The sequence below is a fragment of the Alnus glutinosa genome, chromosome 10, assembly GCF_958979055.1.
Source record: "Alnus glutinosa chromosome 10, dhAlnGlut1.1, whole genome shotgun sequence".
NCBI lineage: Eukaryota > Viridiplantae > Streptophyta > Magnoliopsida > Fagales > Betulaceae > Alnus > Alnus glutinosa.
In genome coordinates this window covers 3,625,430-3,636,282 of record NC_084895.1, presented here as the reverse complement: position 1 = coordinate 3,636,282, position 10,853 = coordinate 3,625,430, and the positions used below count along the sequence as shown (strand labels likewise).

The window sequence follows — 10,853 nt, the reverse complement described above, 5'->3', positions numbered from 1 at the left end:
GTGGCCCGACCACCCCCTTAAGGTGTAATGTCCAATAAAATATAAGTGATATTTTAGGTTAAGAAAAAAATTAAAAAGAAAATTTGGAATAATAAAAAAAAGAAAAGAATTAGAAAATATAATAAATAAAACTAATATATATATATATACACACATACCCCACTTTCAAAGAAAATGTGTGAAAGGCAAAATGCCCTTCACACAAAAAAAAAAAAAAAAAAAAAGGGGCCCACGCGGCCATTTAATTGGCCGCATGACCATTTTTTACTGAAGGGCTGAATTGCCTTTCTATTAAAAAAAAAAAATATGTCGTCACAACAGATGGTATCAGAACAGTTAACTTTAGAGTCGGTTAGGAAAAACAGAAAGCGGAAAGCGGAAACTTAGGAGATGCCCTAGAGTATAGGATCACAAAGAGCCTTAGGATTCTAAAAGCTTTAACATAGACAAAGAATTTTTTTAGGATTCTTATGTGCATTTCATGGATGTTGTGATGCATTTAACATTTCTTACGCAGTGTTGTTTATGTGACATTTCATTGTGCAGACAAGAATATGCCGCCTAGACAACGTAGAGTTCCACGACGCTATTTGGATGAGGAGCATGTTCGTGGTTGTGGCGGGGATGCACCACCACCCCCGCCACCTCCACCACCTCCTTCACAATACATGCCTGATTTTAGGCTGTTTTGGGACGCTTTGTTGGCCGCTGCACCTAGGCCAGCTGAGAATGCTCCAGTGGTTGGATGTTCCTCTGTTCATTTCAGCGGTCATAAATCGCCTAACTTCTATGGGGATGAGGGGCTAATTGCAGCTGATGATTGGCTTACCTCTCATGAGGATTTGACACAAACATTGCACTGTACTGATGCACAAATGGTGGATTATGCAAATCTAAAGCTAAGAGGTGAGGCCAAGAACTGGTGGATGTCTAGGAAAACACACCTCACTACAAAGTATGGGCAAGGTGTTCCTATTCCCTGGAAACGCTTCAAAAGAGAGTTTAACGATCATTTCTTCCCACGTGCACAGAGGCAGCAATGTGTAAGAGATTTCCAATATCTGAAACAGGGGTCTATGACAGTTGAGCAATACTCAGCTGAATTTCAAAGGTTGTCAAGGTATGCCCCGAACCTCATACGGGATGAATAATCAAAAGCTGAGCGATTTCGCGATGGGTTGACTCCGCGAATTCTTGAAAGGATCATCCATGTCAGGGTGACTGACTACTCAGAGATGGTACACATGGCGACTATGACAGAGAAAGGGATTAAGGCAACAACTGAGGACTATTTCACAAGGAAGAGGATAAGGTCTGCAGGAACTTCCTCCACACCACCACCCAAGAAGCAAGCCACTAGTAGTAGTGTTGGGTCATATGGTAGAAGGAACACTCCTCCTAGTCAAGGTAGTAGTGGAAATCCAAAGTGCAACACATGTGGGAAGTCACATACAGGGATGTGCAGGATGGGAACTAATGCATGCTTCAAGTGTGGCAAGCCAGACCACTATGCTAAAGAATGCATGCAAGCAGAGGACATGGGTCTCAAGCCAGCATCAATCAACCTAGGCCTACAGTTCCAGCCTGGGTGTATGCCATCACCCCAGAGATTGTCCTAGCTGAGGACAATGCTGCCGATGTAATCACAGGTACGATTCCGTTGTTTGGTAGAGTTGCTTGTATATTGTTTGTTCCGGGTGCTACACACTCGTTTATCTCATCATCCCATGTGAAGTTGTGTAGAGTGAACACTGAACCATTAGAACAAAATATGTGTGTGGCTACTCTTGTTGGTGACACTGTTACTTGTAAAATGTATGTGGGCAATTGTCCTATTGTGATTGAAGGGAGAGTATTACCGGCGAAATTAGCGGTATTTGGCATGATGGGCTTTGATGTCATTCTTGGAATGGATTGGCTATCGAAGTATGATGCTAACATGAATTGTCGTAGGAAGGAGATCACTTTCCGACTTTATGGCATAGAAGAGTTCACATATTGTGGATCTAGAGTACGGTCCACTCCACCACTCCTCTCTGCCGTTCAAGCTATCAAAAATGTCAGAGGGGGAGCATATGTACAAGCTAAGCCAGAGACTCAAGCGAAGTTGGAAGATAGTCCGATAGTATGTCACTACACGGATGTTTTCTCTGAAATCACAGGTTTACCTCCAGATCGTGAGGTTGAGTTCTCCATTAACTTAGTGTCGGGGACTCAGCCGATCCACAAGGCACCTTATCGAATGGCACCGACAGAGTTAAGAGAGTTAAAAGAGCAACTTCAAGAGTTACTTGACCGGGGCTTCATCAGCCCAAGTGTGTCACCGTGGGGAGTGCCGGTGTTGTTTGTAAAGAAGAAAGATGGATTTATGCAGATGTGTATTGATTATCGCGAGTTGAATAAGTTTACTATAAAAAATAAGTATCCCTTACCAAGGATTGACGATTTGTTCGATCAACTCAAAGGAGCTTCGGTGTTCTCGAAAATAGACCTTCTTTCGGGGTACAATCAGTTGAGAGTGAGAGAATAAGACATTTCCCAAACGACGATTCGAACGAGGTATGGTCATTATGAGTTTTTGGTGATGCCTTTCGGATTGACCAATGCCCCTTCTGTGTTTATGGATTTGATGAACCGGGTGTTCCATGAATACTTAGATTCTTTTGTGGTGGTATTTATTGATGACATATTGATCTATTCGGCCAATTATGCAAAGCATGAGGAACACTTAAAGATGGTGTTGGAGAGGCTGCGAGAAAAGAAATTATTTGTAAAATTCAAGAAGTGTGAGTTTTGGCTGGAAGAAGTAGCATTCTTGGGTCATGTTGTAAACAAGGATGGCCTTGCGGTTGATCCAGCAAAAGTGCAAGCAATTGTGGAATGGGAAAGGCCAACAAGTGTGCGGGAGATCCGAAGCTTCTTAGGCTTAGCAGGGTATTACAGAAGGTTTATTGATGGGTTTTCTTCATTGTCAGGGCCACTCATTGCTTTTACAAAAAAGAATGCTCCATTTGTATGGAGCGATAAATGTGAAGCAAGTTTTCAGGAATTGAAGCACATATTAGTTACTGCACCGGTGTTGACTTTGCCCATGGAGTCAGTTGGGTATGTAGTTTATACGGATGCATCAAAGAAGGGCTTAGGATGTATACTTATGCAACAAGGTCGAGTGGTGGCCTATGCCTCAAGACAGTTGAAAAATCATGAAAAGAATTATCCTACTCATGACTTGGAGCTAGCAGCAATTGTCTATGCGTTGAAGATATGGAGACATTATCTTTATGGTGACAAGTGCGAAATTCACACCGATTACCAGAGTCTCAAATATTTTTTCACACAAAGAGACTTAAATATGAGGCAAAGGAGATGGCTCGAGGTCTTAAAAGATTATGATAGCAAGATGTTTTATCATCCTGCTAAGGGCAATGTAGTAGCTGATGCATTAAGTAAAAAGTATCAAGAAGATGAAACAGATCCAGAAGAAATTATGGGCCAACTATCTCAATAGTTCGCCATTGTATAGATCGATGAGGTGATGACAGGAAGTCCTCCTATTATGACAGCACTTGTAGTTGAACCTATGAGTGATGACAGAATCAGATTGGCACAAGAAGATGATATTGAGTTGCAAAACCTCAGGGATAGAGCTAGACAAGGAGAAGCTGATGGGTTCTATATCACTGAAGGTGGGACTTTGAAGACAAGTAGTGGAAGAACAGTTGTTCCATGTGATGTTGAGTTAAGGAAAAGTATCATTGATGAAGCTCACTAAACACGGTATACAGTTCTCCAGGCAACAACAAGATGTATCAAGATATGAAAAAGAAGTTTTGGTGGCGCAGCATGAAAAAGGATATTGCTAAATATGTTGCACAATGTCATTCATGCCAACTTGTGAAAGCTGAACATCAGAAGCCTGTAGGGTTACTTAAGCCACTTGAAGTGCCAGTATGGAAATGGGGTCAGATTTCTATGGATTTTGTCGTTGGTCTTCCAAAAGCACAAAGCGGACAAGATGCTATATGGGTTATTGTCGACAGATTGACGAAGAGTGCACATTTCCTTCCCATCAAGATCACTGACTTGTTGGAAAAATTGGCAGATTTGTATGTGCGGGAAATTTGCGGGAAATTGTGAGACTACATGGAGTGTCTATCTCCATTGTGTCGGACTGTGATCCACGGTTCACATCAAAATTTTGGGAGAAACTACATAGTTGAACTTTAGCACGACTTATCATCCGCAAACTGACGGCCAATCTAAAAGAACCATTCAGACTCTTCAGGATATGCTTAGGTTGTGCGTATTGGATTTTAAGGGTAGTTGGATACTTCATTTGCCATTAGTTTAGTTTGCCTAGAATAACAGTTTTCAGGCAACTATTGGCATGGCACTGTAGGAGGCGTTGTATGGGCGCAAGTGCCGGTCGCCTTTGTATTGGGATGAAGTAGGTGAGAGATAGTTGTTAGGGCCATAATTAGTGCAGGTGATGAAGGAAAAGATTGCATTGATTCGAAAGCGCATGCTTACCGCGCAATCTAGACAAAAAAGCTATGCGGATAAACGTCGTCGCGAGTTAAAATTTGCAGTTTGTGACTTTGTGTATCTCAAGGTGTCGCCAATGCGGAATGTGTTTCGTTTCGGCAACAAGAGCAAGCTCAGTCTAAGGTATGTTGGACCGTTCAAAGTGTTGAAGCAAGTGAGCTCCTTAGCATATAAGATCAAGATGCCTCCTACTTTGGCGGGTGTTCACAACATTTTTCACGTCTCACAGTTGCGGAAGTGTATACACGATCCATCACAAGTGATTAATCACGAGCCTCTTTTTCAGCCTAATTTGACATATGAAGAGTTGCCCGTGCAAATTTTGGATCGCAAGGAACAGCAGTTAAGGACTAAGACGATTCCGCTTGTGAAAGTGTTATGGTGAAACCACGGAGTTGAGGAAGCTTCATGGGAGCTTGAGCAGCAGATGCGGGATAAATATCCTCGCTTGTTCGAGTGAACCCAGGTATGTTTCGTGGATTCATACTGAGTTTTGTTTCGTTTCATATAAATCACGTGTTTGCATGATCATGTAATGGTTGAATGTTCAAATTTCGAGGATGAAATTTTTATAAGGGGGGAGGGATGTAATGTCCAATAAAATATAAGTGATATTTTAGGTTAAAAAGAAAATTTGGAATAATAAAAAAAAAAGAATTAGAAAATATAATAAATAAAACTTATATATATATATATGTGTGTGTGTGTGTGTGTGTGTGTGTGTGTGGGGGGGGGGGGGGGGGGGGGGGCGATCAACCCACTTTCAAAGAAAAGGTGTGAAGGGCACACACAAAAAAAAAAAGAAAAAAGAAAAAAGAAAGGGGCCACGCGGCCACATGGCCATTTTTGACTGAAGGCCTGAATTGCCCTTCAATTAAAAAAAAAAAAGAAAAAAAAAAAAAAAGAGAAGTGTGAGGCAGTACCTCTTTTCTGTAAGCCTGAGAGAAAAGCAAAAAAAATGGGGGAGAGATTTCCTTAAGACTTTTTCATACAAAAACCTTGATTTACGAAGATCCAACGGTCTGATCTTCGATCCGTCTTCGAATACGAGATCCTTGCACTCGGATCTACGTTTCCTACCGTTCGCTTTGAGGTAAAACACAAAACTCATGGCTTTGTAATTTTTGGGTAAAATTCTATAAATGAGTTTAATCCTCTATGTTCTTTAGGTATTTGGGCTTGTTGAAAACTGTTTGAAGCTATCCAAACCTTGGGTTTTGGTTTGGTAATCTTGTGGTGAGTTTTTCTCAAACCCTAATTTTTAGTTATTAGATTTTATATGTATTTTAGGGGATTAACCCTTAGTAAATGCTATGGGTTAATAATATTGTGATTAGGGTAGTGTTTTATAATTATGGGTTAAGTTTATAAAATCCTAATTTGATGAGTTAAATTAATTTGGGAGTTTTGAAGTGCTTAAAACATAGATTGTGAGTTTATGGATTAATTGCATTGGAAGTGTTAATTAATTTTAAATCATCTATAGGTCTCATGAAAAATAGGCGTTCATGGGATTAGGTCCTAAAAATAGTAATTAGTATAAAATTGAGAGTTTTAATTGTAAACTTAGGAGTATTTCCATGTATAGGTTTAGTTAATTAGTGGGAAACTTGTGTTGTAGCCTTAGAGCGATTCAAAGTGCTAATTGTTATGGTTGTTGGTTATATAGCTAAATGATGCATTGTGTTGTGATTAGAGTGTCACTTTGCGGGTCAAACCTATGATTGTTGGAATTAGGAGGAATCTAAGGTGAGTATTCTACTCATTGAGAAACTATTATTTTCATATATTAATGAATTGCAAAATATATATGTTTTATGAATCTGAACCAACTGTATGTTGAATATATCTGTTTTGGATGATTTTGAGTACTTTTGAGTATCTTGAAATTATGATAGTATTTTGAAGTATGTATATTATATGTGGAGTTTGAATAAATGGTGTGACTGTAGGATATGGTTGTGAATTTTTGTAGACTAGGGTTGCATTGTAAATGATTGAGATTTTTAGTGTGAGTTATAAAATTGGGAACATGATGCATTGCGTGCTTAATGGCACCACATGATTACTTGCGTGCTTAATTGCACAATCTTGAGTTACGACTCTATGTTAATGGAGGTGATGATTTTATGATAATGTGAGTGACGACTCTATGTTAAAGGAAGTGATGATTCGATGTTAATGTGAGTTTCGACTCTATGTTACCCGAGCCTCGGCTCATGATACAAGCATGTGCATACATATATCATAGTGTGTCGGTGATTTAAAGGTATCGAGCTTTAGTATACCTAGATTGTACGCTACTAGATTGCGTAATGTAAGTGTCTTTTGACATGAAGTTACCTACATCTGGCAATGCTATTTCTTTGTATTACTGAGTAAGACACCATTGTTTTATGCTTGATGTACCTAGATTGTATGCTACTGGATTGGGTAATGTAAGTGTCTTTGACATGAAGTTACCTACATCTGGCAATGCTGTTTTTTTGTACATTTGAGCCGCCATTGTTTTATGCTTGATGTACCTAGATTGTACGGCTACTGGATTGGGTAATGTAAGTGTCTTTTGACATGAAGTTACTTACATCTAGCAATGCCGTTTCTTTGTACATTTGAGCCACCAAATACAAAAGTATTATAGTAGGTGAGAAGGTATGTAGTTGCTTCCAAGGTGGGATGGCTGGAACTTCTATATGTGTTCGCAGCTACATAGTATGCTTTAAATGTTTTCTATTAGTCGGTGTTTACTATATTAGCTATGGGGATTTTCAAACAAAAGTTTATAATTTGGTAGCTGTTATAGTGTATGAGAGACTAAAAATGAAAAGTTGGTTCTTTGCGAAAACTCAGTGAATGGTATACCTCTAAGGTCTTAGTGTGTTTATTTATGCTAAGACGGTGGGCTCATAATTCCACCTGTGCGGATGCGGCAACCCCCGCAACCGTGCAGATTCTGATGCTGTGACTGCAGGTACTCATGAGCTAGATGATGACCCAGTGGCATTATATTTGGGGTATTACGATTGAAGCCCACAACGACGATCGTAATGTGTTGGACTACGGAGTCCTGTCTTTTGGATATTTTTGTATATGGCTTGTGACGCATGTGTCACGTATTTTTGGTATAGCAATTCTTTTGTAATCATGGTATATGTTGTAAGCCTTAAACAGATAGACATGCGTAATTGGTTCTTTTGTATGGACCACAGACTAGTTATAGATGTGCTTTCTGTTATGACTGATTGGTATCATAATATATTCCGTTGTGTTAGATGTTACTTTGAATATCAGGTACAGGTTATGGAATGTGTACATTATGTTGGTTAAGCGACAAGTAGTCGTGCCATTATGAGGATCCATTTTACGCTATATGTATGTTTCCAAAAAAAAAAAAAAATGGGTTGTCACATAAGGAGTTTTCGAGGTAGCTCAACTTACTCTTTTACTATGGGTGGTTCAGCCACCCCTAAAAGGGGTTTTGAGGGTTGGTTAGATCATTCCTTAGTCCTAGGGGTGTTGAGGGGGTTTTGGAGTTGATAGAATACCTTCTCTCACCTGGGTGGCTGAGAGTTCTCCATCCACCTCTCAACTGGGTTTTCGGGGTCGCCCGAGCCACCTTGAAACCTCCTTCAGGGGTGGCCAAACCCCCAGCCCCAAGTGAGGGGGTTGTCTAGCCACCCTAAATAGTGGAAGACACATTTGGTTTTTTTTTTTTTTTTTTTTCTTGTTATTTTTTAAATTTTTTTTGGTTAGGTGTCAAGTTGATGTGACATTTTTGTACACATGAAAACATTGTATTGGTCTTTCATAGCTTTTTATACATGTGACAAAAATTACATTAAGTTTTTGAATAATAGATAGACAAAAGTATCAAATTGATAAACTTGTAAAATAAAAGTATTAATTTTGTTACTCTTAAAAACTAGGTACCCTTTTAGTAAAACGATAAACCACAAGTACCAATTATATATTTAACTCTTGTTTAAAAAATGAATTGAGCTCAAGCTTATCACGGAATTAAATTAGTTATTCAAACCCACTCCATTTACTTTTTAAACAAGTTTAGGCTTGCTCACGAACTATGTACTTAATTAACTTGTTTTTTTCATATAAATAAAAATCATCACTGAAATTTATATGTTTTTGTAAGACCATAATAATAATTATTCATTTATTTATTTTTAAGATTATGCCATTTGGATGAATTAATTGAAATTATAAAAATTAAATTCACAAGCATTATGTTGTAACAAAACATATATATTTCTTTTATCAGGAACTTGATTATTTTCTATTATATGAACTTATAAGAATCAAGCTAAACTTATACGAAATAGGCTTGTTTAAAAAAGTGAGTCTAAATTTTTACCATCGCTCAATTTGTTTGATAAAATTAATCAAATTTGAATTAAATTTAGGGATAAATACATTTTTTGTCCATGTGGTATGAGGTTTTGACAAATCATTAACAGATTTGGTCAACCTTTTTAATTGTATTGACTAATTGATTTTCTTATTTTTGCCCAGGTATTGATTAATCATTATTTAAAATTTAAGGAGATATTTGTCAAAATTCGAAACTACCATGACCAAAAATACATCTGTCTCTTAAGTTTATACTAATTGAACCTTTTTTTTTTTTTTTTTTTTTTTTGTAGAGGACTTCACTTAAAGGTATCGAACTATCCGCATATTTGTTTTAAGGTACTGAATTTCAAAACGTCTCAAACTACGGTATCCAATTTTCAAAACGTCTCAATAACAGGTACTCGGTTAGGATTGCCATTAAATCCTGTCAAAATTTCAAAAATACTCCTGTATTTATTTTTAAAAAAATATATATAAAAAAATTCAAAGATTTAGGCTTGAGTATTTTTGCAAATTCCGTTTAATTCTGACCAACACCTAAATCATAGCAATTTTTTTTTTTTTTTTTTTGTTCCGTAAAAAAAAAGGTATTTTGAAAATGAAAGAGGGTTACAAGAGATACTATTCGAACTTAAATTGATCACGAACAATTTGTTTCGTTTGCAATGCTATACGTTACTAATGTTCCGTTTGTTTCGGCGTAAAATGATTTATGGAAAATGATTTCGGCATTTACGGTGTTTGGTAGGGGCAAAAAATAATGGTCAACGAAAATCATTTTCAGTTTGACTGTAAAAACTTCTTTAATTTTTCGAAAACGATTTATGGTTTTTAAAACCGTAAATTATTTTCCGAAATTAAACTCTTCGTTTTTGCACGCACGTTTGATATCCGATTGTCGGAATTCAACAATTGTCAATTGTCGGAATCCGGTCGGCGCCGGAGTTTGGCAACATCTGATCACCAGAATACTGCTGGTGTCGAGATCCGGCCACCATCGCCGGATACCGGCAGACCGGATTCCGTCCATGGTCAAAAGCTGGCCGGATCTGGCCAAAACAGCCGGGATCCGACCAAAACGGTGAGGATCCGGCCACTCGCTGAAATCCGGCAACAGTGACAAGACATTGCCGGATTCCTGCGTCATTTGCCAAACTTTGATTTTCGCATTTTGTAATTTTTTTATGTGAGCCAAATGCCAAAAAATATTTTCAAAAAAATCATTTTACATCGAAACAAACGGAGCATAAGCCACATTCTTGTTCTTTTAGAACGAATCTCTTAATCCATACAGCAAGAGAAGTTGCAAATATTTATGTATACTCATCACTTATGCTTCGTTTATTTTGGCGTAAAATAATTTTTAGAAAATAATTTCGGCATTTTTTGGTATTTAGTGGGGGCGAAAATAAAAGTCCACCGAAAAATGATTTTCGTTTGACAAAAAATGCTTAGTAAATTTCAAAAAATTATTTATGCTTTTTAAAAGCGTAAATCATTTTTCCTAGATGGCAGACACAGTTGACCCTCTTTTAAACGACGCAACCAACCCTCACGCTCAAGCAGTCAATCGTTGTTGGAATCCAGCAACCATCGTCGGATTCTGACAAACCAGATTTTGGCACTGGTCGGAATCCAGCCGATGTTGGAATTTGGAAATTTCTGTCGAAATCCGGCGACGTTCGACCACCGTTGCCGGATTCTGGCTATATTGTGCCCAATTCCGGCCAAACTAGCTAGAATGGTCGGATCCTAGCCATCTGGCCGGGATCATGCCAGAACGGCCGGGATCCGGCCATTTGGCCGAAAGCCGGCACAAATGGCCAAATTCCGGCCACTTTAAAAATAATTATAATTTATAAAATATATGATTATTGTTAGTCCATGTGTATATCTTAGTTAAACATAATTTTTTATTTTATTTTACATTAATATTTTTA

The 10,853-nt window shown here is 38.1% G+C and overlaps 2 protein-coding genes across 2 annotated transcripts; both read left to right on the top strand.

The window, feature by feature from the left end:
- Positions 1-554: 554 nt before the first annotated feature.
- On the top strand, positions 555-2,530 carry LOC133879885 (uncharacterized). The gene is made up of 3 exons (XM_062318688.1): positions 555-1,120; positions 1,217-1,590; positions 1,650-2,530. Exons 1-3 carry the CDS (start codon positions 555-557, stop codon positions 2,528-2,530), a joined length of 1,821 nt encoding a protein of 606 aa, XP_062174672.1.
- A 1,959-nt stretch (positions 2,531-4,489) lies between these two features.
- On the top strand, positions 4,490-4,930 carry LOC133879883 (uncharacterized). The gene has a single exon (XM_062318687.1). It carries the CDS (start codon positions 4,490-4,492, stop codon positions 4,928-4,930), a length of 441 nt encoding a protein of 146 aa, XP_062174671.1.
- Positions 4,931-10,853: the final 5,923 nt, after the last annotated feature.